The sequence below is a fragment of the Ochotona curzoniae genome, unplaced genomic scaffold, assembly GCF_017591425.1.
Source record: "Ochotona curzoniae isolate NIBS_2020 unplaced genomic scaffold, NIBS_Ocur_1.0 contig_605, whole genome shotgun sequence".
NCBI lineage: Eukaryota > Metazoa > Chordata > Mammalia > Lagomorpha > Ochotonidae > Ochotona > Ochotona curzoniae.
In genome coordinates this window covers 2,311,082-2,335,569 of record NW_024466491.1, presented here as the reverse complement: position 1 = coordinate 2,335,569, position 24,488 = coordinate 2,311,082, and the positions used below count along the sequence as shown (strand labels likewise).

The 24,488-nt window shown below is 65.6% G+C and overlaps 2 protein-coding genes across 2 annotated transcripts; one reads left to right on the top strand and one right to left on the bottom strand.

Moving 5' to 3' along the window:
* The first annotated feature begins 506 nt into the window (after positions 1-506).
* Positions 507-9,233, top strand: ONECUT3 (one cut homeobox 3). The gene is made up of 2 exons (XM_040990314.1): positions 507-1,695; positions 8,938-9,233. The coding sequence occupies exons 1-2, from the start codon at positions 507-509 to the stop codon at positions 9,231-9,233; spliced, it is 1,485 nt and encodes a 494-aa protein (XP_040846248.1).
* A 3,124-nt stretch (positions 9,234-12,357) lies between these two features.
* Positions 12,358-23,657, bottom strand: ATP8B3 (ATPase phospholipid transporting 8B3). The gene is made up of 28 exons (XM_040990208.1): positions 23,614-23,657; positions 23,368-23,426; positions 23,042-23,133; positions 22,667-22,780; positions 22,183-22,281; positions 22,031-22,092; positions 21,877-21,949; positions 21,704-21,774; positions 21,366-21,448; positions 21,110-21,268; positions 20,911-20,999; positions 20,280-20,475; positions 19,958-20,164; positions 19,786-19,817; positions 19,519-19,685; positions 19,069-19,259; positions 18,870-18,982; positions 17,930-18,094; positions 17,720-17,831; positions 16,976-17,051; positions 16,548-16,659; positions 16,076-16,451; positions 15,687-15,910; positions 15,307-15,390; positions 14,183-14,422; positions 13,948-14,086; positions 13,663-13,787; positions 12,358-13,248 (listed from the first exon to the last, which is right to left on the bottom strand). Exons 1-28 carry the CDS (start codon positions 23,655-23,657, stop codon positions 12,358-12,360), a joined length of 4,395 nt encoding a protein of 1,464 aa, XP_040846142.1.
* Between the last annotated feature and the right edge of the window lie 831 nt (positions 23,658-24,488).

Below are 24,488 nucleotides of genomic sequence, written 5' to 3'. Positions count from 1 at the left end.
AAATTCCCGGCCCTGGCCCTTGCCGCCGCCTCCTTCTCTAGGAGGTTTGGAGGGCGGGCGGGTGCAAGGTGTTGGGGGGGACACACATGACTGCTTCGCGTCCCCGTCATTGCGGCAAGGTACTCCCCGAGGGGTGGCAAGAGCCAGTGGGCCCCTCGGGAGGGGAATCCTAGAGCAGGCATGGGGGTTCCCAGCGCGCTCGCAGACACTGCACAGAGGCTGTCCCGCTCCCCCGAACCCCGACTCCACTCTGGCCAGCCTGGCGCTTGAGGGGGCCGGGCCGGGCGGGCAGCTCGGCGGCGGCGGCGGCGGGAGCAGGTGGGCGGGGGCGCTGACGTCAGACCCGGGCCCGGGAGCCCGCGGCCGCTCCCCCGCCACATCCTGGTGGCCGCGCTCGCAGCCGGGCCGGGCCGAGCGCCGCGCAGCCACCGGAGGAGCGGGCGGGGAGCATGCGGCGGCCCTGAGCGCGCCGGGCCGGCGCCGAGGAGCGCGCGCGGCGGGCGGGCATGGAGCTGAGCCTGGAGAGCCTGGGGGGCCTGCACGGCGTGGCCCACGCGCAGGCGGGCGAGCTGCTGAGCCCCGGCCACGCGCGCTCGGCGGCGGCGCAGCACCGCGGCCTGGTGGCGCCGGGGCGTCCGGGCCTGGTGGCGGGCATGGCGAGCCTGCTGGACGGCGGCGGCGGCGGTGGGGGCGGCGCCGGGGGAGCCGGAGCTGCGGGCGGCGCGGGTAGCGGCGCCGACTTCCGCGGGGAGCTAGCCGGTCCGCTGCACCCGGCCATGGGCATGGCCTGCGAGGCGCCGGGGTTGGGCGGCACTTACACGACGCTGACGCCCCTGCAGCACCTGCCACCGCTCGCCGCCGTGGCCGACAAGTTCCACCAGCACGCGGCGGCCGCGGCCGTGGCCGGAGCGCACGGCGGCCACCCCCACGCGCACCCGGCGGCCGCACCGCCCCCTCCACCCCCGCCGCAGCGCCTGGCGGCCAGCGTGAGCGGCAGCTTCACCTTGATGCGCGACGAGCGCGCGGCGCTCGCCTCCGTAAGCCACCTCTACGGTCCCTACGGCAAGGAGCTGCCCGCCATGGGGTCGCCGCTGTCGCCGCTGCCCAACGCGCTGCCACCGGCGCTGCACGGCGCCCCGCAGCCGCCGCCCCCGCCCCCGCCGCCCCCGCCGCTGGCCGCCTACGGCGCACCTGGCCACCTGGCTGGGGACAAGCTGCTGCCGCCCGGCGCCTTCGAGCCGCACGCCGCACTCCTGGGGCGCGCCGAGGACGCGCTGGCCCGCGGGCTGCCCGGAGGGGGCGGCGGCGCAGGCGGCGCGAGCGGCGGAGGCGCAGCAGGGCTGCTGGCGCCCCTGGGCGGGCTGGCTGCGGCCGGGGCTCACGGGCCACACGCGGGCGGTGGCGGTGGTCCGGGCAGCGGCAGCAACGGCGGCGGCCCGGGCGCGGGCGCGGCGGCCGAGGAGATTAATACCAAGGAAGTGGCTCAGCGCATCACGGCCGAGCTGAAGCGCTATAGTATCCCGCAGGCCATCTTCGCGCAGCGCATCCTGTGCCGCTCGCAGGGCACCCTCTCCGACCTGCTGCGCAACCCCAAGCCCTGGAGCAAGCTCAAGTCGGGCCGAGAGACCTTCCGCAGGATGTGGAAGTGGCTGCAGGAGCCTGAGTTCCAGCGCATGTCGGCGCTACGCCTTGCAGGTAGGACCCCGGGTACGCCGGCTCACGCTGCCCACTCCCCACTCCCCGCCTGGCGCTCTGGCGCTCGGAGATCCCTCGCAGGAGGCCACCCTGCCGTCTGCGTCCCTGCCTTTGTGCCATCCCAGAGAGAGAGAAAAGAGAGAGAAAAGAGAGAGATTGGGCCGCACTCCAGCCTCCCACATCGCTGCCACTGCCCCTCCGCGAAGGAGCTAGGGTCCCCCGTGCCTGGCAGACTCTTGGGGTATCTTATTGTGTGTGTGCGCGCGCGCTGGCGCTGTGTCCCCGAATGCACCGTTGCAGTCAACCCCAGGTGCCACTGGAGAGTAAGCCCCCCCACCCCGGAGCCTGCGGATCTGGGCCCCGCGGAGCGCTCGGACGGTGCTCCGGCCGCCGGCGCCGCAGCTGCCCAAGCCCAGCGGCTCTCAGCCCCGGCCGCTTCTTTGTAGCTCGGCTCCTGCGATCGATAACCCCCTCCTCCGCTCTGGCCGCTGGCAAAGGTCACCGGCGAGCGGGAGGGGGAAGGGCGGCCAGCCCCTGGACCCCTCAGCTCTGCTGGGGTTCAGCGCCCCCTCCGCGCCGGCCGCCGGTCTCTATTCTGTTCTCCTCTCGGGCCTCCTCGCTTTCTCTGTATCTCTCTGTCTCTCTCCTTCTCCCCCATCCCCTTATCCTCAGGCACCGACCCCTTGGGGACTCCTGCTGCCCCCTATCTCCCAGCTGACAACAGCTGGGTCTGTACCTGCCTCCTGCGCGCCTGGGGGGAGGCCCTCATCTCCTGGGAGGCTGTAGGGGTGCAGGCCAGGGTGGAGGGGCCAAGGAGGCGGCGTGTACCCCGACCACAGGGACAATAGCAGGCTGAGCGCTGGGCAATCGATGGCGTCTCTCACACTCGGCCTGCAGAAGCCGGTCAGGCAGGGGCTCCACGCAGGCCAGCGGATAGGCACAGTCGGGGGGGGGCGTTCCCTGTGCCACCTGTCCCCAAGCCAGCCCTGGGCAGCAGCACCCCAGACTGCCTCAGTTTCCCCTCTCTGCAAAATGAGGATGACTGGTGGGAGGCAACAATAGTCGTCTGGGATCTGCTCTTTGCAGGGGAAGAAATGCAGGGACTTCGTGTGTGGCAGGGGTATGTGGGGACGAGCCAGACCCGCTCTGCCCAGACCTGGACGGAAGGGGAGGGCCAGAAAATGTCCCCTGTGCTATGGACCCTGTGCCCCCAGTCAAGGTAGAGGGGCTGCACTCACTGGGCAGCGGCCGGTGGAGCCAGCAGCTGTCAGCCCCGTGTGGCCCGTGGGGAACCCGAGGCCACCTGTGCACCCAGGGTAGCCGCGGCAGGCATTGGTCATGGCCTGGCTACTTCGAGGAACAAGGTGGGGGTGTTGGGGGAACCCGGAACCAGCGAGCCAGCCCCTACCCACGGGCCCCGCGGGTCCTGCGGGCCGCCGGGGCGGCGTAGGTGGTGGCCCAGGGCGGGCTAATTAGGCACCCGGAGGCCTTTAGTTCCGCTCGCTGCGCAAATGAGAAGCGGTTAAGTGGCGGCAAATCGCCGCGGTTAGGGGAGGCGGGGGCGCGTCCCCCCCTCTGCGGCTCGGCCGCAGTCCCCAGGATCAATCCCACAAGGCCGGGTAGGTTACCGGGTCCTCTCCAGGGCCCTCTTGGGACCCCATCCCGGGCACAGCGAAATCTGGGGCTTCCTCAAAGCAGGAAAATGACTTACTGTCCCCAGTCCCCAGCCCATCCCACACACAGGAGAGTGACAGAAAATGGGAGGGGAGAGAGACCCTGGCCTGCTTTTCCCCCCATCCCTTCCCGACCACCTTCTTCCCTCTAGGACTGTGAGAAATGCGGCTGCAGGGCCTCAGGGACCCGGCCCCATTGCGTGCCTCAGTTTACCCATCTGTAAAATGTGTCCATCAGGGAGGGTGAGCCTGTGCTGCAGCCCCCACCCCCAGGGCCGTCCCCTCCTCCCTCAGCGTCCACCGGTAATTATGGGTGAGGGGCTGGGGAGGCAGGGACCTGCGCCTTGGCGGGGGTGGGGCGGTCGATGCCTTCGAATTACCGTCTCTAATTCATCACCGTGGCCGGGTCGATAGCTCCAGCCGTCTTCAAATATTGTTTAAATTGCAACTGCAGAAGAAAAAAAAGTATTTTTCCTATCTGATCAGAAAAAAATATATATGTATATGAAAATAAAATGTCAGACAGAGGCAGGCAGGCCACTCCGCACCCCCCACCCCCAGAAGTCCTGGGTGAGCTGAGTGGAAGCCCAGAGACCCTAAGGGACAGTGGAGACCAGTGGGGGACATTGAGGCAGGTGGCCACACCACATAACACGCAGTGTCAAAGCCAAGACAGACGCCACTGGACGCCGATTCAGTGGCCTGGGGCTCAGCAGGGACACCCCGTCCCAGCCCCTTTGAAAAGTGGGGAGAGCTGGGGGGCTCCAGGGATGAGGGTCTGAGGGCTGGGCATCCCAAGGTAACCAGGGTGAGGAGGGTGGGCACTGGGAGCTGCCCCTGGGAGCCCCTCAGGGTTTGCACTGCCTGGGGAGCCCTTAGAAGTGGGGTGCATGGGGCCAGATGCACATTGGGTACCTCTTTCCCGCCCCACCGGTGTCCCTAAAGATAACTCAGCCTCCAGGGGTGCTGCTCCCCAGCTGCCTGCAGAGCTAAAGTCTGACAACCAGCCGCAGAGTGGAGGGACCCCAGTGGGCAGTGCCCCAGCCCAGGCCTCGAGCGCCTGGGCTGAAAACAAAAGCTGGAGCCCCTAGCCGGCTGCCGCCGCAGGGAAGCCAGATTTTAATTAAATATGGACCCGGATCAATATAGCCTGCAGCACCCCAGGAGGGGAGGAGAGGGGCAACCCCTCCTCCCACAGCCTCAGTTTCCCCCTGTGCCAAGTAGTACCTGGAGGGGACCATCCACCACCCAGGCGGGGAACAGGATCGGGGCGCCTCCCTGCTTCATCCCACCTTTTTTTTTTTTTTTTTTTTTTAATTTTTTGCCTCAGTCCTGTCAAAATATAACATTAGATGCTATGTGGCCGATTTCTTAGAACAAGGCATGTTTACCTCCTCGGCTGTCACACACACACACACACACACAGCCCCGGGCCACATGTATGTATTTTATTGACTTGCTTTTGTACAGCTTCATTGCCGGACGTGCAAAGGGGAGCTGGGGTGACAGGGTCCCGCCGGTGGGACGGTCCTCAGCCCCAAGATGGCGGTGGCGCCTTCCTGTCCGCCATGCCCACAGCATCGGGTCTCCCTGGAGTGGCTGTGGGGCGCTGGGTGGGAAGTGGAGCGGCCGCAGCTCCCACCATGGTGCAGGGGGTGGGGGCCTAGCCGAGCCGCACCCCATCCTGCCCCATCCCTCCCTGAGGGGCGGCCAGCAGGTGTGCGCGCTTCTCCTTGTTTTAGTCAAAAACATCTCTGGAAGAATGGGTGATGGGGCCCCAGGGTGCAGGGTCTCCAGGAGGACTTGGACCATTCTCCATTCCTTTTCCAAGACTCAAGAGCAGGGAGTGGGATCAGAAGTGAAGCAGCCGGGATTCGAACCGGCGTCCAAATGGGATCCTGGCATTGCAGTTGGCAGCTTTGCCTACAGCGCCGCTCCCCTTTTTATTTTTTCTAAGCATCGAGGAGGATCGGCGGGTTCTCTGTGTGGCCACCAGCACCTCCTCCACCCCCCCCCCTCACAGTTGCGGCCAGCTGGGGTGGCTGTCACTGCCACCCCTTGCACCTGCCCTCACCCCTGTTTCCAGGCTGGCTGCTCTCCTCTGACTATCACTGGTCCCTTTGCTGTCATCTTTTTCAAATAGGTTTCCAAACGCTGCCTGCTGCCTGCTTAATGTCTTTTTAAAGAGCCAGGCGGTGTGGGGGCACCTGCAGGTGCACGCGTGTGCCAGATCTGCCCCAGGACACCCCCCATCCCTCCAGGTGGAGCCCTGTGTCCAGGTGGAAAGCCTGGAGTTTGTGCTCTGGTTGATAAGCGTTTGAAAGACGCAGAACTAATTTGAAAATGCGGCCATTAAAATCCCATCAGGGGAACTGGGCTGGCCAGCCAGCCGGGAGGGAGGCGGCACCTCACTCGGGTTGGGCGCCGGCCCAGGTGAGCTGGGGACAGAGCAGGAAGAGGGAGGGAGGGGCAGGGCAGGTGCTGGCTCTGGGGGTGCTCAGAGGCAGGCGAGGGGGTTGCTGAGCAGGGGCTTGGCTTAGCACCCCTGGGCAATTCCTGCAGAGGTGGGGAGTGGGTGCGGAGGGGTGGGGTAGGTTGACCAACAGGACATTTAGAGGCGGGCAGGGGACAGTGCGCCGTCCCCCCACCACTGGGCCGGCAGCTGGTGGCAGGGCAGGACATGTTACCAAGGTAACCCGCCATCATCCCAGCCGGAGACCAGACTGTGTATTGGATCCCGGGACTTGGGGTAGCTAGAGGGAGGGGCTGTGGGTGGGCGCTGCTGCTCCCTGCACTGCCCCCCCACCCCCGTGCTCTGGGGCCGGACACCGAGGGTACTGTACAATGTCCTTCCACCCCTGCTGGCTGCAGCTGGCAGCCCTCCTCCAACCGTCTGCCACACACCTGGCCCCCAGTTCCCTAGCCGAGGTGTGTCCCCACCTGAACTGAAGCCCCCCTCCCTTGGGGAGTCCCTGAAGTGCTGGGAGTGGCATTTGGGGAGGGGTGGTGGGGACGTGGGTGGCACAGTCTATCGCCACACTGGTGCCGGTGAAAGCCAGGAAGGAGCTCTCCATTCCCCCCCAGTTTTGGCCAGTGCCCCCACTGCTTGCCAGGGGCGGGTGGGGGAGGGCGTGTCGTAGAATGCTGCTGATGAACAAGTGCCTGGAGCCTGGTCTGCGTGTGACACTGAGACACAGGGGCCCCGTGCTCATGCTCCCGCCCGAGCCTCCCCACACGTGCAGTGCTGCCATGGAGGAAATCCCTTCTAGGAGGGCTTGAGGAGGAGTGGAGAGGGCCAGCTGTGAGACCCTGACCTCCTCGCCCCTCCAGCCAGGAGTCAGAGCTGTGTGTGTGGGGTGCTCGCTGCCTCCCCTCGGGAACCCAGTGCTGGGGTACAGAGCAGGGACAGTGGTTGGGTCCCAGGGAGGGAGGGAGGCACTGCGGTGCCACAGTGAAAGCCTGTGGGGCAGGTACAGGTAGGTGCCAGTGTCCCTAGACGATTCAACCTGGCTACACCCACTGTGGCCCCCCGCCCCTGGCCTCTGAGGCCAGAGAGCGATGCTGCCGTCTGCTGGATGCAGCTGGAAGTGTGGAGTGGCCGCAGTGGGCAGTTCCAGGACTTGCTGGCAGGAAGCCGGCCCTGCCCATTCAGAGTTGGGGATGGAATCCCAGTCTCTCCCTGCAGCCGGCCTCAAGGGATTGGCCCCAGATTGTCCTCGCCTCTGGGCTCCAAGGAGACAGAGGGAGCAGCCCCTGCAGAGGCCAGAGGTGGAGGTGATGGGGAGGGGCCTGGCCTGGAAAATGCTGGAAGCAGACACGACCCCTGTATGTGCCTTGAACACTAGAGTATGCAAGGCTTGCCTGGGAGCCGGCAGGGAACCTGGTGAAGGAGTGAGGGCTGAAGGCCCCGTGCAGGATCGTGGGTTAGGGGCAAGGTGGATGCAGACAGCTGGGGTGGGAGAGGCGACCCTGCTGACCCTGCTGACGGTGGGAATCATACAAAGGGTCACCAGGCCAGAGGTGAGGCAGGGGTGGTGGATGTGTATCAGGAGGAGGTGATGGGAGAGGAGGTGGTAGGAGAGGAGGTGATGGAGGGGGAGGAGGTGTGGAGGAGGTGATGAGGAGGAAGTGATGGAGAAGGAGGTGATGGAGGAGGTGATGATGAAGAGGTGATAATGAGGTGATGGAGGGGGAGGTGATGGGGAAGGAGGTGATGGAAGGGGAGGTGATGGGGAAGGAGGTGATGGAGGGGGAGGTGATGGGGAAGGAGGTGATGGAGGAGAAGGTGGTGGAGGAGGTGATGGGGAAGAGGTGGTGGAGGAGGTGATAGGGGACGAGGTGGTGGGGAAGGAGGTGATGGGGGAGATAATTGGGACGTGATGCCCACCTGACCACTTTCCGGGTTCCCCGAGATGCTGCATTCCTCCCTCTGTGGGGCTCCTACACCCACCCCATCTGTGCCTCTGACCCTGCCGGCCTCCCCTCCATTTTCACCTCCTCTAAGGAGCCTCTGTGAGTGGGGGGCGGCGCTGGCACCCGGCTGGGGGAGGGCAGTGCCACGGGGGCGTGTCCAGCCTGCCCGTGGGGGAGGGGAGCGCCAACCGAGGCCACCAGCGGTAAAACAGCTCGGCCTGCGCTGCTGGATCGATCGGCTGGCCTGAGGAGCTGTAATTAGATTGAACGCCGGGAAAGGGGCGGCCCGGTCTCTTTCTGCTGTGCTCGACAAAACGTGAAGTTTTCCACTGCTCGGCCCGGCCCCTCCCCCAGCTTCTGCCTGAGGGACTCCCCCCCCCAGGCACCTGCTCGGAGACACGGGGATGGGAGGGCAGGGTGAATGGGCCAGTGTCCACCCTGTCCTGCCTACACCACTCTTTGAGTAAGGGAAAGGACACAAATTCCCTATCCTAGGAGCCCACCAGTGAGATGGGGGGCACCTGCCAGGCCATGGACACCTGGTCCTTGCGAGTGCTGCTGGGTCGCGGCTGCAACATCTGGGGCTGGGCCAGCCCGAAGCCAGGAGCTCCATCTGAGTCTCCCACGTGGGTGCAGGGGCTGAGCACCCCAGGTGCACCGGCAGGGAGCTGGATGGGAAGCGGAGCAGACAGGACTGGAGCCCTAGCCATCATTCTGTTGAATGGATCCATGGGAAGCTATGGGTTCCTAGCCAGTGGGGAGGAGGGAGTGGCCGCCGACCCCTGTGGCAGACCCTGCTTCGTGTGCACGCCTGCGTGTCTGCGGGTAGTGGCTCCCCAAAGGCTGGCAGCATGGGTGCGCCCAAGGTCACCCATGGGGTGACAGTGCCACAGGGTGTGTGTGGAGGGAGGGGGACAGAGGCACACCTGGGACTGTTACAAGGAAGGGAAATTGAGGTTGTTGTTGGGGACGCAGCCCCGGGATCCCTGGGCAGGGAGCAGGAGAGGGACTGGGACCCAGCGCCCCCTCCATCCCCGGGGAGCCTATCCTGGGGCCCTGGGTGGCGACTTCCTGGGGCATGGGCGCGGTGGTGGTGACGGGGCAGGCGCTGACCTTGGCCCCTCGCCTCCCGCCGCGCCCCGCGCCTGCCCCGCAGCCTGCAAGCGCAAAGAGCAGGAGCAGCAGAAGGAGCGCGCGCTGCAGCCCAAGAAGCAGCGGTTGGTGTTCACCGACCTGCAGCGGCGCACGCTGATCGCCATCTTCAAGGAGAACAAGCGGCCGTCCAAAGAAATGCAGCTCACCATCTCGCAGCAGCTCGGCCTGGAGCTCAACACCGTGAGCAACTTCTTCATGAACGCGCGGCGCCGCTGCGTCAACCGCTGGGCCGACGAGCCGGGCGCGACGTCCGCAGGCCCCGCCGCTGCCGCCGCTGCCACCTTCTCCAAGGCCTGAGCCCCGGGGCGGGGGCGGCCTGGGCCCAGCGCACAAACGGCCCCTGCCCCTCCAGGCCAAAGGAAGCCCTGCGACCCCACACTCCCTTATCCCCACACCCCCTTGCCCTGAAGGGAGCGGACGGCAGGGAGAGGCCCCCTCCGTCCCCCCCTAACCTCCATTCCGGACTCCCCAGGACTTCCTGGGGTGTCCCCAGCCCCCCATCCCCAAGGCGGGTTGACAAGCACATTTAAGACCAGGAACGGGGTCACCGCAGCAGGATTTTAAAGAATCCCTCGCCCCCCGCCCCATCCCGCAAAACGCCCAGGCCCAGGCCGCGCTGGGACCCCACGAGCGTCCGCGACGCCCTCCCGCCCCTAGCGACTCCGCGTGCCAAGATTCGCCGTCGCCTGCCTTAACGCCTGCGGCGGCGACGGCGAGAGCGGCCCCCGGCCTCGCCTCCTTCCCTCCCTCCCTGTAGGCACCTTGAAGGCCGGCGAGCAGCCCGGGAGATGCCCACCCGCGCCCGGGATCCCTGGTGGAGCGCCACGGAGCCGACCTGGTGGAGCAGAGCCGGAAGGTGGGGTCCGCCTGCGCCCATTTTTTTTTGCCAAAAAAAAGAAAAAGAAACCCAAAGACAAAAAACAATTGTGCGAGGGGATAGGGGTCTTGGAGAAGACGAGCCCTCCGTGGCTTCCGGCGACCCCGCAGGACCACCCGGCCACGCAGCTGGACCGACCCCGACCCTCCCCGGAGAGCGGAGCGCGCCGCCGCCGGCTAGGTTAGGCTACCTCAGTAACGTTCACATTTGTGATTGGAAAAATCACGCCGATACCAAAGATCCCCTCCCCCAAGGACCTGACTGGATTCTGGGGTTCCCTGCCTCCTGCCCCTCCGGAGAGAGAGAGATTGAGCGCGCGAGCGAGCGAGAGAGAGAGAGAGCGCGAGCGAGGGAGCGAGCGAGCGAGCAGTGAGGTCGATGAGTGCCTTTCTCCTGAACCAAAGAAGTGTGTGGAATGTTCTCTTGTCCTTATCCACTCGCTGTGCTCCAGCTTTGAGAAACCCGATCTGAGTGATGCTTCTAGAACCTTCTGGGAGTTGGGGCAGGATCCTCCGAGTGTAGAATCCCTGTTCCCGCTCTGCCACCAAACCCCCAGTCCGTGTGCGCGCGCGCGCGCGCATGCACCTGTTAATACCCTCCTTCCCGCCCACTTGGCAAGCCGCCCCAGGAAGAACCCGCGTTTAATCCGCGCGGTGCGCACGGGTGAGTGCGCCCACCGCCTGCCGCGCCCGGGGTTTCTTCTCTTTCCCACAGGAAGGGGCGCCGGGTCCCCCCACTTTGTTCCGGCACTGCCACCGCCAGCCCCCTCGGGCGTCCCCGGCGCCCTCTGCTGGGCTAAAGGTGGCTTAGGACCTTGTAAGTCACCGAGAAGTGACAAGCAGCTCACTGCCACCCAAGCGCCCTACCCGTATGCACCCCGCTGCCACCCAAGCGCCCTACCCGTATGCACCCCGCGCACGTGTGTGTGTGTGTGCACGCCACGTACCCACACACGCCTGTACTCACATGCACGCACCTGCCCCAGCCGCCCCTTCCCCCTCTGCCCCGGGTCCCCCCACCCCGATCCACGCAGGGAACCCCACCTCCAGCACAATCCCTTTGAGCCTTTGACAATTTTTCTCTGAAATACCTCAAGATATCTAATGTATAGTTTATGTGACGAAGGAGAGAAGTCCTTAGCTAGTTTTTGGAAATAACGTGACTTGAAGCTTTATACTGTCAGATGATAATTTTTTTGCAGGCGACCGCATGTGGGTTCTCTGACGAGTCCGTGGGAGACGTCGTGAATGTCGGGGCTGGGGTCCGGCGGGGGGCAGGGTACAGCTTTCCGCCTCCAGCTTGTTGTGTCTCTTGTTTTTTTCGAGTCTTATGAGAGTATTTATGATTCTATGTGTTCTGCGTTCCGATGTAATTTAAAGAGAGAAAAAAAAAAGGGTGGGTGAGGGTAAAAAAAAAAATGTAAAAAAAAAAGAAGAAAAAAAAAAAAGGATTTGATTCGCTGCATGGCTGACGGGCTCCGTGATGCTGTGTGGGGGTGGGGGGGCGGGCGGGGGGCGGCCCCGGGTCCGTGTCGCATCCGTGTGTGTCATGCGCAGTCCGTGCTGTCCTCCCCACTCATCGCCCCACGTCCCGCGGTCGCGACACCTGCTCCGTGTCCGTGGGCAGCAGGTGGGGTAGGTCGGGGAGGGCCACCTCCAGTCCCTCCCTGGCCCGGCGGGGAGCCCCACATGACTGGGTCAGAGACGTCCCTCCTATCCCGGACAATCAGTCAGGGTCAGTTCTGTCGCCCATCCCTCCCCCATCGTCCACCTGGGGACCCCCTCCCACCTCCAGCCTGGAACCCCCTTATCCAGAGGGGGAGCGCGGCGCAGGAGTGGGGTGCGTGGGGGGGGCTGGAAGGCGGCCGGCCCGCGGGGTGCTCCGGACACCCCTCCTCCCCGCCGCGACCCCGGGCGACAGACTCAAGAAGTCAAAAAGAAAAAAAACAAAAATCACCCCCATTGTTGCCCATCGCTGTGCTGGGTCTGTGGTTGTTTCTTTTTTGGTTTTGTTTTCTTCAATAAATTATTTTCTAGTCACTCCCTCCGCGTGGCGTGTGTGCGTGCGCGCGTGGGAAAGCGGGGGAGCCGCGTGCTCCCCGCCCCCTCCCCAGGGGTTCCCCAACCGCGTCGCCGTCGCTTCGTGTCCCCCGGCGGCTTGTCTGGGCTGGAAGTGGTTTGGCTCAGGGGGCGCACCCAGTGAAGCAATGGACTGCGCGCTCCCCGTGGGTGGGTGCACGGCCAGGGCTGGGCCTGAGTGCCTGGATGGCGTCCGCCCACAGGTGGGTGCACGTCCCCTGGCTAGGCAAGAGGCCCCCCGCGGGTGGGTGCGAGTCCCCGGGCTAGGCAAGGGAGCCCCCGGCGGGTGGGTGTGCGTCCCCGGGCTGGTCGTCTCCCACAGGTGAGTGTGTGTGCCCGGGCCAACCCTGGGCACCTCGAGTCCCCGTGGGTGGGTGCGCGTCCCTGTCAATCCGGGGCGCAGTGCTCCGGGGACGCTGCGGGCGGCGAGGGGAGCGGCGCACGCGCGTCCGGAAGCAGCGCAGTGTCAGGCCGAGCCGGGTTTATTGGAGAACGGGAAGGATTCTTTTCCGTGGTCACCGGGCGACGGCCTCGGGTCGTCCGGCTGCTCCTCGGCCGGCAGGGGCACCGGCAGCCACTCCATGGGCGACGGCTCCACCTCCACGGGCCACGGCTCCACCTCCATGGGCCACTGCTCCACCTCCATGGGCTGCTCGGCCGCCGGGGCCTCGCCGAGGCCGGCGGGCAGCGAGGCGCGGGCAGCAGAGGCGGTGGGCGGCGCGTCCTCCCTGTCCGGGTGGGCGTCCCGCGGCCACGCGTGCGGCCAGCTCCTCCAGAACTGAAGGGGGATCCTCCACAGGGAGGACCCGTAGTCGAGCAACCCCTGCTCGCTCTCGACCTGCTGCTGTTCCTCCTTCTCCTCCGGGAGCTGGGACTCGCTCTCCGGGGCGAGCTCCAGGACCTGCGGCAGGGACACAGGCGCCTCCTCGGGCACGGGCGGCGTCTGCGATTGCCTGCGGGGCGACATGGTCCTCCGCTCCCGCGTCCTGGGGCCCCAGACCTGCTGTGGCCCTGGAGCTTCGTCCGAGGACGCCGCGGCCGCATCCTGGAAGGACGGCGTCAAGTCCGGGGACGGGATGGCCGCCTCCACCGACGGCCTCTTGTCCCCGAGGGACATCCTCTTGGGAGTCCGGGGAGCTTCGGGCGGTGCCTCGTCCTGGGGTTCGCCCACGGACTCGTAGGTCACCTCGGGGTTGGCGCCTGGCGCACGGCGCAGGCTGGTTCCTTGAGTGATGAGGTTGGCGTAGCCCTCGCGGTGCGAGAAGGCATAGCTGGAGCGCCTCCTTCTAGACTCCCGGCGTAGCTGGGGCATGGGCTCCATGGCCAGGATGTCCTCGCCCAGGGCCACCTCCTCCTCCTGTGGGGGCACACACGACTCATCGGGGTCAGCCGCCCCTTCCTCTTCCCATAGGGCGCCAAGCTGGTTCCCATCAAGCCCATCAGATTCGGCCAATCAGAGTCCTTCTCTGGGACCCTTGGACGGAGGCCAGGAGCCCAGAGCCTGGACACACACGCACAGCCCACCCCCTCCCCCGTGTCCAACCTGTGTGGGTTGGGGGAGGAAGAGTACCACCCACCATGCTGCCCCCAGCCCACCCGACCCCCAGCCACGCACTGGCCTGGGCAGCCATGCCTGGGTGCGGTCAGCCAGCCAGTCCCTCCCTCCTGGAAACTGCAAACACCTGGGGAATGGGGCAACCCACCGGCCGGCCGCTTCCAGAACCTTCTCTGTGCCCCTGTCCCCACACCCGCTCCCGCACCCCCTCCGCACCTTGCGCGCTTTGCTGAGCTCCTGGACAATGATGCGCACGGCCACGGCCACCAGTGTGTTGACGCTCACGTTCAGCAGCACCACCAGCAGGGCCGAGGGACGTGACAGCACGTTCCAGTCGGCGTCTGGGGGGCAGGGCAGGGTCACAGCGCGGCCCACCCGCCCACCACGTACTCACCCACCATCACGGTGGGCTCTCCCTGTCTCCACCTGCGTACACACACACACACACACACACACACACACACACACACAGACACCCCTGCAGGCTGGGTGGGCGCTCACACAGGAACGGGAAGGTGACCGGCGAGATCCGGAAGAGCAGGTAGCTCTGGGTGGCATAGGTCAGCAGGGCGTAGGCACTGAGGCTCAGGACCACTGTCAGCAGGCTCAGCACCGTCCAGTACTTAGTAATCAACATGACCTAGAGCCACAGGTTGGCGTTTGCCGGGGGCAGGTGGGCCCCCCCTACCACCACCACCAGATGAGCTCCGCCCACTCCCGCAGCCCACTGCCCCACCTCCACGGTGATGGAGAGCAACCCCGACAGGGCCACCAGGACCGCGAAGGACTGGTGGTCCCCGAGGCCTGAGGGCCCAGCCAAGTTCTGGCTGACCAGCAGCGTCACAAAGAAGTTGACCAGGGAGGTGGCTGTGCCATGGGCCACGGCTTGCAAGAAGACGCCATAGTTGAAGAGTTCATCCCTCTGGCCTGCCACGTACAGCTCCGGCATCTGCAGGCTCTGCTCGGCGCTCACGTCCTGGGGGACACGGCGGGGATGGGCCCCACACTCAGAGGCCTGGAGCCCTGAGGGCAGTGCCCCACGTGGTGCCACTGGCTACCAGGGCAGGGGGGTGGGGAACAAAGGGGCCCTGGAGCTGCTGGGTGGGGTGTGGATGTGTGTGGCCTGGGTGCTCAGGAGCTGGGGGAGGCCAGGGGCAAGGGGGTGGATGTGGGTGCTGGAGGGTCCCCAGGGTGTGTGACCCAGTACGCAGGAGTTGGAGGAGGCCAGGGACAAAGGGGTATAGGTGCTGGGAGCCCACCGGGGGACATGGCCTCAGCTTTCTGGAAGGGCCCAAGCAACCAGGAGGTCTGGGGGTCCCGGGGTACTGAGAGGCGACCCTGTCTATGCTTCCTGAGCACAGTAGACGTCTCTAAGGAATTCTCCCTGGCTGCCTGCTTCTCTGGGGGAAGAAATTAAACTAGAGAAAGAGGGGCTCCCGTGGCTGCCCTCCCGGGTCTTGAGCCAGCCCCCTGCCGCCCCACGCCCTGGGAGCAGGGAGCAATGGGTGAAGACCCAGGTGCTTGGGACCCCTGCCAGCCACGGAAAGGGGAGAGGGGACCCGGGTGGAGCACTGGGGGAGTGAGGCAGGGTCTCACTGCCTTTATCTGACTTGGACACATCGAATATATACATATAGAATATATATATGTAAAGAAATCACGACAGGGAACATCGCAGGCCACATGTGGCCAGCAGCCACCGCACCTCAGGGAGAGTGTGGAGCATCCTCAGCATCTAGAATGTTCTATGTGATCCTCTGACACAAACACACAGGATCACTTGGGCTTCTTTGGAGTCACCCATCCCAGCGCCGTCTCTCGTGGCGGGCTGGGAGCCGGGGAGCCCCGTGGCCTGCTCACCTGCTCGAAGAGCCCGATGTACAGGACTGGCAGGGTGCTGTAGAGCAGATTGAAGAGGGCCAGGAACCAGCCTTCGTACAGGGGCTGCGGGGGACAGTGGGGGCAGAGTGGGGGTGCCCGTCAGCCCCGGGGAGGTCTCGGGGAGCACAAGCTGGGGGCTGAGGGGAGAGAGAACCTCCATCCACTCATTCACCAGCCCTCCGCCCCAAAAGGCCACAACGTCCAGGGCTGGTCCCGGCCCAAGCCGGGAGCCAGGAGCTCCATCTGGGCCTCCAGAATGGGTGTAGAGTCCCAAGCTCTGGGGCCATCCTCTGCTGCTTTTCTCAGCGGGGCTGCGGGCAAGGGGTGGGGAGGGGGCCCTGGGGTGACCGACCAGGCACCTGCGCGGTGAAGCCACTGTACAAGGCGAACCAGATCTGAACCATCATGCTGGCCAGCGTCTTGTAGATGAAGTAGCGGAGGAACTTGCAGACACGCATGTAGGACCAGCGGCCGTGCACCAGCAACAGCCGCTGTAGGAAGGAGAACTGGGCCAGCACGTAGTCGCTGTTCTGCACGGCCTGCATCCCCTCCTGGCCTGCCAGCCCCACGCCGATGTCTGCAGCTGTCGGGGGGGGGGAGGGGGATAGGGGGACGGTGTCATGAGCGTCAGTGTGCCCCTCCACTGCCTCGGGGTGGCCCCCATCCCTCCCCATCCCCTCACCCCACCTTGGGGGTCCATCACCCTGTCCCGGCTCCCCCACCCACCTCAGGGGGCCCTGCCACCCACTCTTGATCATGTTCACGTCATTGGCGCCGTCACCGATGGCCAGGGTCACCACCTGTTGGTACTTCTTAACCAGAGCCACAATCAGGGCCTTCTGTTTGGGAGTGACCCGGCAACAGATGACAGCCTGGCAGCGCGATGCCAGCTCCACGAAGGCCCGCTCCCTCAGCACCTCCGGACACTCCTGCGTCTGTCCATCCTCCCCGCGGGGCTGCCCGGGGCTGTTCAGCTGCCCCCCGAGGTTCCGCCACAGCATGGAGATGCGTCGGGCGTTCAGGAAGTCCCGCCTGCCCAGGCCGGGCTCCTGCCACGCCTCGTCCACCACCACGTTCTGCACCAGCGCCCGGGGCTCCTTCCGTAGCGACAGAAGCAGCTGGTCCTGGTGGCGAGCAGCCGAGGGGGTGGCGGTCTGTCAGCCCACCCGCCACGCCCAGCATCCCTCCCCGACCCCTGGCCTGCCAGAGCCCGCACTGACCAGGAACTCTCCGTTAACCACCATGGCCATCCTGGCCTGGGGCAGCGACCGCAACAACCCCTTTTTCCTCGGGTGCAGGTTGTTGTTTTCCCAATAGGTTTCCAGGATGCTGCTGCAGGAGGGCAGGCGGGCAGGCGGGTAGGTGGGCTTAGGGCTCAGCCAGCCAGGGGATGTAGGGCCTGGGGATGTGGTTTGTGGAGCCTGGGGTCCGGGGACCTGGGATGTAGGCCTGGGGCCTAGGGACGTAGGGCCTGGGGCCTGGGGATGTGGGGCCTGGGGATGTGGGGCCTGGGCCTGGGATGTGGGTTGTGGAGCCTGGGATCCGGGGACCTGGGATGTAGGGCCTGGCCCAGGGGATGTGAAGCTTGGGGGCCTGGGGCCTGGGCCTCCGTGGATGGGCTCGACCTGTGTCCCTGCCCACTCCCTACTTGATGTCCTTCTCCTCCAGGATGAGCATGTTCTCGGACAGCAGCTGGCAGGCAAAGCCGATGTTCACTGCTGTCTCTGAAAAACGCGGCCAGCTCAGAGCCTGCCTGGTGCAGCTGGGTGCTTACCCTAGGGGCCACACACCCCTGCCCCATTGCCCAGACCACCCGCCCCCAGGCCACACTCCAGACCACACCCTTGTCCCCAGGCCCCTCCCACCCAGTCCTGCAGGCCCCGCCCTGTCTTGATGGTGGCCCCACAGGCACCGTTGGCAGGCCTGGCCCCCAAGGGACACCGACTGACAGAGAGAGCCGACCCTGGGACTATGGCAGTAGCTCAGAGCAATGGTGGGGGAGCAGTGGGGTTGGGATCAGAGTTGGGAGTGCCCACCCCACAGGCTAATCTTGGGAACCCACAAGTAGAGCTCAATGTCTTCTGAAACCTGAGGGAGGTGGGGAGAGGTGTACGTAATTCACCCTGGGCGTTAGCCTGCACATGTGTGCGTGCAGGGCAGAGAACCCACTAAAGTCCCAACGTGGTCTCCGGTGACACGGGGCGGGAAGGGGCCCTACCTGGGGACCCAAGCATGGAGGTCCAAGTCGGGGGAGGGGGGGTCCCCGATCCACTCCCTCCGCGACAAGGAGCCCCAGCTGGTGGCCATTTGGGAATGTCAGCCCCACAGGGTCCTTGGGGGGACAGACAGGACGGACACCCCCACTCCCCACCTGCGCACAGCCGGGCCGCACCTTGCTTGTCCCCGGTGAGCACCCACACCCTGATGTTGCCTTTCTGGAGGCACTTGATGGTGTCGGGGACGCCGTCCTGCAGTTTGTCCTCGATGGCCGTGACCCCCAGCAGCTGGTGGGGGGGCGGGGGGCGATGGGAGAGTGAGGCTGAGGGTGAGGGTGGTGGGCGGGCAGAGGATGGAGAGGCAGGTGGGATGCAGGGTCCCGCACCTCCAGGTTCTGTTCCATCTCGTTGTACACCTGGTGCAGGGCCTGTGCCCGGTTCTGCAGCAGCAGGGATGCCTCCTGGTGCTTCCGCTGCCACTCGGCAAACTCGTCCTCAGCCACCTCCTTGGAGGCCAGGCACAGCGTGCGCAGGGTCTGCTGGGCGAAGGTCTGGGAGCCAGGCGTGGGGCCCTCAGTAACCAGTCTCCCCGGTGAGGGCTCTCCCTGCCTGAGGGGCTGGGGAAGCCAGAATCAGGCAGGAAGGACCCTCTGGAAGCTCAGGGGTCTGCGAGGAAGGCTGTTGGCCCCAATGAGTGACCCCAGGCCTTGATGGGTGAGACGCTTGGGCCCTGCTGTGCAGCCCGGGTCCTCAGTTAACCCGCTTGTCCTGTCACGGGGATGATCACTGTTCCAACCGTGCTTCCCTGATGGTGACCCTGACCTGCCCCCTCCAAGGGCAAGGAGCTGGGGTTGGGGGAAGGAGCCCCTTTGCCACACCCTCCCCTGCTGGCCCAGGAGTCTCTGCTGGGCTGACCTCATGGCTGAGACCTAGAGTGACCATGGTATGGGTGAAGGGAAGAGCTGGCGCACAGCCTGGGGCACAGGTCCCCTGCCTTGGTGTGCCAGCCTACGCCAAGCTGGTGAGGCCAGCAGGGGCCAGCAGGAACAGCCCACCAGAATGGTTTGTGCTAGAGCCTCTGATGAGGATGATCTGGAGCAGGGTTGGGCTGGGTGGGTCCTGCAACCCAAGCTGGGAGGTGGGAGGTGGGAGGTGGGGGTTGCCTCCCTCTGTGCCACTGCCTCTCCTCAGCCAGCTCCCCCTGCTCCTTGCCTGCAGAAGCAGGTGCGTGGTGTAGTGTCCGACCTGTGCGACCGGATGTGGCCTCCTACAGCCAAGGCTCGCCTGTACAGGAGGGTACCCCCACCCCCCAAGGCAGCAACTCACAAACAAGGCCTCCTCCGTGGTGGCCTCCACGGGACCCTTCTTGCGCAAGCGTTCCAAGATGACGGTGTCGGCGCCCTTGGTGTAGAGGCAGATGGAACCTTCTGGGGTCCTGACTGGAGGAGGAGACGTGGCTGCCCACACTGGCTTCCTCCCGAGCCCGCCTGCCCACCCCACCCCACCCCACCCCCGCGGGGCTCACCCAGCACCGACATGCGCTTGCGCACGCTGTTGAAATCCATCATGGCCAGGACCTGGTAGACCCGCTCCACGCCCAGTTCCGCCAACGTGATGGTGTCCTGCGTCCGCGACAGGAACACGTAGCCAAAGTTCCGGGCGGCTGTGACCAGCGCCTCCTCATCCGGGGATGCCGCCTGGTACAGCAGCTGACCTGTCCCGGGAGTGGCCAGGCTGCTGAGGGCTGAGGGAGGCAGGACAGATGGGGCCCCATTTTCCCCCCTACCCCCCACGCGACTGGAGAACGGGAAGCATAGGATGCACCCAGCCCCCTCCCTGCCAGCACAGGCTTTCCGGGGACCCAGGCTTGGGGTGTGTGTGTGTGTGCAGGTACGTGTTCGGGGGATGACTGGGATGTGTCTGTGAATGTGTGTGGGGGGGTGATGACCGGTGTTTGTGTGTGGCGGGGCATGATCCGTGCTCACTGCCTTTCTCGTGCACCATCACGGTGTGACAGAGCGCCAGCAGGCGCCAGAACTCGCGCACTGTCTGGTTCTTGTTGGCGCGCACTAGGCCCAGTAGCTCCTTGTTGTAGAAGGGGAACTTGCCGTAGGCAAACTGGTTCCACTGGTACGGGTTCTCCTGCAGGGTGGGGGGAGGAGGAGGAGGCAGGGACAGGCTGGTTCCAGCCAGCGCCCAGTCATCCCGTAACCCCTCCATCCCAGGCAGGACAAGACCCCACCTGCTGTGGGATTCCTTGCTTCTCGTCCGGACCTGTGGAGACACGGTGGCATATCAGGCCTCGCTGCTGTCCCATCAGCCACGGGACGGACCTCCTCCTGCAGCAGCCCAGGGGTTCTGGACCCCCAAGGACAGCCCCGCCGGCCAGCGCCCCAGGACCCTGGAGCGGGCACCGTAGATGCGGCCCGCGATGCAGCACTTGTTGAACGTCATGATGTTCTGCGTGAGCGTGCCGGTCTTGTCCGAGAAGACGTACTCCACCTGGCCCAGGTGGTCGTTGAGGCTGGTGCTGCGCGCCTTGGCGGGGATGTCCTGCGCCTCGTAATACATCTGCTGGTCCCAGTTGATGAATACACTATTCCCCAGATAGATGAACTCGGCTCTGTGATGGGGGGAACTGTCACACCCCTACCCAGCACTGGTCTGGCCCCTCCCCTGCCTGCCTGGCCCCGCCCCTCTGGTACAGGCCCCGCCCCCAGCCCACCAGCCCCACACACATGATGAACATGGCCATGGGCACCATAACACTGAGCAGGATGACGAAACCCCAGAAGATGAAGAAAGACTCGGTGACCAAGCCCCGCGATTGCCTGGCGACTGGAAGGTAGTAGTGCTTCTCTCTGAAGCCGTTGAATGTCATGGCGAAGCCCACCATCAGGCCCAGGGAAATGACCACCAGGGACAGGAAGATCTGCAAAGTGGAGCGTGAGAGACGGCGGCTGGGGACGCCAGGGACTCTGCCCTGTCCTTGGGCGCAGCACCAGGAACTGTCTGCTGGGATCCTGGGACAGATTCCTTCCTAGCTGTCCACTCCAAACCCACTAAGAGGACAGCAAAGAGGGATGGGTGGACGGGTGGGTGGGTGGATGGACGGAAGGGTGGGTGGGTACATGGATGGGTGGGTGGATGGTTGTGTCAGTGAACGGCTGGGTAGCTAGGTGGGTCAGTGTATGAGTGGGTGGATGAATAAATGGATGGCTGGTGGCTCTGTGGCCAGTGCCTGGTGACTGGTGCCTGGTGGCTCTGTGGCCAGTGCCTGGTGGCTCTGTGGCCAGTGCCTGGTGCCCAGGGGCTCTGTGGCTGGTGCCCAGTGCCTGGCCCCTGGCAGGCTGTCGTGGCAGCTCACCAGGATGACCAGCTTGTTCATCAGGAGGTCCAGCTTAGTCCTCTTCAGGTGGATCTTCCCACAGTTCTTCATGATCTTCGTGTCGAAGCCTGTGGGGTTGGGCTGGATGGAGCTGCTCTCCACGCGGCCCCTCACCCCCACCCACCCGCCGCCTGTTGGCTGCTCCCTCGGCCAGTGTCCCGGTGGGCGGCGGCTGTACCCGCGTAGATGACCAGGCCGTAGCAGGTGTCGGTATTGCGAATCCTGCAGCCGCGGAGGAGGAGGTTGCCAATGTCCAGCGGGTACTTCCTGCCGTTCCATTCCAGGCACCCCACAAAGTGGTGCATCCGGCTGTTGGGTGCTTCACACATGACCGTGCCTGGGGGGGTTGGTGGGGGCCGGGGCTGCTGTCAGGCACCCAGCCCTCCCACTGCTAGCCTGAGCACAGGGGCCGTGAGCCCCGGCACCCTGCCCACCTCGGAAGGACGACATCTTCTTCACGCTGGTCAGCTCGTGGTGGGTGATGCTCGGGGCCTGCCTGAACTTCAGGTTGGTCTCCCTGACAACAAGGAAGGCGAGGGAGGTGGCCATGTCCCTGGTAGGCCGGGGAGCCCCCAAACCTCTTTTCAAAGTCGCTCACCCAGACATTCCTCCAAGCTCCTACGGGGCGCCAGCTGCCTATCAGAAGACAGGGGCCCAGAGAGGCAGAGGGCGTATCCGAGGTCACACAGTATGTGTCCTCCCTTAGTCCCAGCCCTCTGCCATAGAAGCTTCAGGTGCCAGGCAGCCACCCCCACCGCCGTCACTCCCTCACCCGTCAATGTCGGCCGTCTCCACGTAGCAAAGGCTGCTGGGCTCGGTGCTGGCCAGCAGGAGTAAGTCTGCCTGTGGCCAGGGAGTGGGGCAGAGCATAGCAGGGGTGAGGAGGGGCGGGCCTGACTAGTCCACCTCTGCCGGCAGCTACCCCAGCTCAGGCCCCGGGCTCACCGGGACGATGCTGTCCTGGCTGAGACACACCACGTCCCCCACACACAGGTGCTTCCACTTCTTCCACAAGAAGCTGCAGGGACGGCAAGGGAGGCCTGAGAGGGGGGCCCCCTTGGTGGGGACACGGGGGCCCGGGGAGTGGGGATGGCCTCACCCCTTCCCCAGCAGGATCTGGCAGGGCCGGTTGTTGACGGTTCTGTCACTGCGGTGCCGGCCCTGCAAGGAAGGGGCGGTCAGGACCCTGCCCACTGGGCAGCCTGGCCCATCACGCGCCCATGATGAGCGGGGCGGGGGGCACCCACTTACAATGTCGTCCACCAAGTCGCGAGTGGCGCGGATTAACAGCAGGCAGACCAGCGGGGCGAAGAGCGTGAACCAGGGCAGTGTGGAAATTTCTGGAATGGTCTGCCGCGGGGGGGGGGGGGGGGTTGTCGCGGCCTTGGGCTGCACCTGCGACCCCTCCCTGCACCCCAGGCCCCGCCCCCACTGGCCCGGACCTGCAGACTCCCAGTTCCCTAGCCACCTCCCCCAGCACTTCCTGGATCCCAGGGCATGGAGGGCTCCGGGCCACCCCAGGCTCCCTGTGTTCCACTTTCTTCCTGTGGCACATGCTGAGTGGAGACGGAGTGCCGGGGGGTGGTGTGGACCCGGCTGGGAGGGTGTGGAGCCAGGTCACTCCGACATGGTGGCTCAGGAGAAGACCCAGAGGCCTTCTCAGAGGAGGAGGCGGCACTGTGCCCACTGTACCCCTCCCCTTCCCCTGGGGGGGGTGTCCCTCAGCGCACCTCACCTGCAGGATGATAATGAGGAGGAAATAGACGTTGGACATGCGGTGGAACTGCTCGTACAAGTTCAGCGGCAGGAAGGACAAGACGTTGTACTTGGCCGTGTGGATGAGGTTGGTCTGCCAGGACGGAGGCACCGATGGGGGGGGGTGGGTACCTCCCGGCACAGAGCCCAAACAGCCCAGCCTGGCCCAGCAGGCCAAGGCTGCCACCCATCCCATGGGAGATGCACCCCGGGGCTGCACAGACAGATTACGGTATCCCCATGGGGTTCAACATGCGCTTCCCGGGCCAGGGCAGAGGGCACCCCCCACCGGCCCATGGCTGGCACCCAGGAGGAGCGGGCAGTGGGCAGGCGGGCAGAACGGGCGAGTTCCCACCTTGTACTTCCTGTTTTGCCAGCAGAGGAAGCCCCCTTCCTTGGCCTGCCTCTGGAAGGCACGGTTGTTGGCTCTGACCTCCCAGGTGAACGCTGAAGCCACATAGCAGAACTAAGGCCCGTGCTAATGACCCCCCAGGGGACCCAGGCCCAGTAAACAAGAGGGGCCAGCTGGGTCCCTGCCCACCAGGCTCTGAAGAGGGAGCGAGCCCCAACCTCTCACCCCTCCCCAGGGGCCGGGTTCCTGAGATCTAGGGGCTCAGCTAGGATAACATGCCGTGGAGGGGAGGGTGGGCGTGGGCTCCCCTCACTACCCCAGCCGGGCACCTGTGTTCTTGTCATCATCCTGGTGGTCTCTGTAGGTCAGACTGCCCATGCTGGTGGGGCTGTGAGGGACAGGGTTGGGGTCAAGGCATGGGCCGTCCCCCCGACAGTCGCTTGCCTCTCTGACCTCCCTGGACCCTGCTGTCCTGTAACACACTCCCACAGGTGTGTGCACCACGCAGGGCCACCTCCACGACCCTCATGCCTTCCTCCTGCCCCCGTTGTCACTCCCACTCCCCTGCACCTCACCTCCTCTTGGCTCCCCTGCCGCCTTGGGCTCCTGCAGTGTCCATGGAGGCCACACCTTACCCAGAGCCCAGAACCTTCTGCAGCTGAGTAGCCCGGAGTTGCAGTCTGGTCTCCTCCTGGGGAGGCCTTGCCAGCCACAGCAGCTCCACCCACCCCTGGCCTCACCTGTCCCCTGGGCCGGTGCCGAGAGCCTGCCCTGCCACCCAGCAGCGGCATGAACCCCCAGGCTCGCTGCAGGAACCCCAAGAACCACCCAGGGCAGCGGGGGCCATTCACCCACAGAGGCCCGGGGTCGGGGTGTGGGGCGACCATGCGGCTCCTCAGGTCCCCGGGGGGCTCCCTCAGCTGCCCCCGCAGCTCCCCACTGGCTAACCGGCTCCTCTAGGGGCAGGCCGGGTCCCCCAGGACAGCAGCCCCTGCAGCCCGGCGCTCACCTGCGCGGGCCGGGCGGGCGGGACACCGGGTCGGGCGGCGGGCTGGATGGAGCTGTTAGCCCGGGGCCAACGGGTGGGAACGGGCGGAGGGGCGGGGCCAAGGAGAGGGGCGGGGCCTGGGAGATAGGGAGGGGCCAGAGGAGATGGAGCCTGAGGAGGGGAAGGGGCTGGGGAGAGGGGCGGGGCCCGGGATGGGGCGGGGCCAGAGGAGACGCAGCCTGACGAGAGGAAAGGGGCTGGGGAGAGGGGCGGGGCCAGAGGAGACGCGGCCGGAGGAAGGGCGGGGCCTGGGGAGGGGGCGGGGCCTGTCAGAAGGAGGGTACCGGCTGTGCGGGCTGGGATGTGGCGGGGCCAAGGTTATGGTGGGAGGCGGGGTTTGAGGTGAGGGGCGGGGCCACAGGCAGGGTGTGGGGAAGCTGCCTGGGGGAGGGGCAAGGGTTG

Bases quoted from the DNA above. Each gene is read 5' to 3' on its own strand.
- ONECUT3 (XM_040990314.1), top strand. From the start codon at position 507: ATGGAGCTGAGCCTGGAGAGCCTGGGGGGCCTGCACGGCGTGGCCCAC. The intron at 1,696-8,937 runs GTAGGACCCCGG...CCTGCCCCGCAG, and splicing joins GTCGGCGCTACGCCTTGCAG to CCTGCAAGCGCAAAGAGCAG.
- ATP8B3 (XM_040990208.1), bottom strand. From the start codon at position 23,657: ATGGACACTGCAGGAGCCCAAGGCGGCAGGGGAGCCAAGAGGAG. The intron at 21,449-21,703 runs GTGAGGGAGTGA...CCTTGTTGTCAG, and splicing joins GAGACGGCCGACATTGACGG to GGAGACCAACCTGAAGTTCA. The intron at 14,423-15,306 runs GTGAGCAGGCCA...CGTGTCCCCCAG, and splicing joins ACATCGGGCTCTTCGAGCAG to GACGTGAGCGCCGAGCAGAG.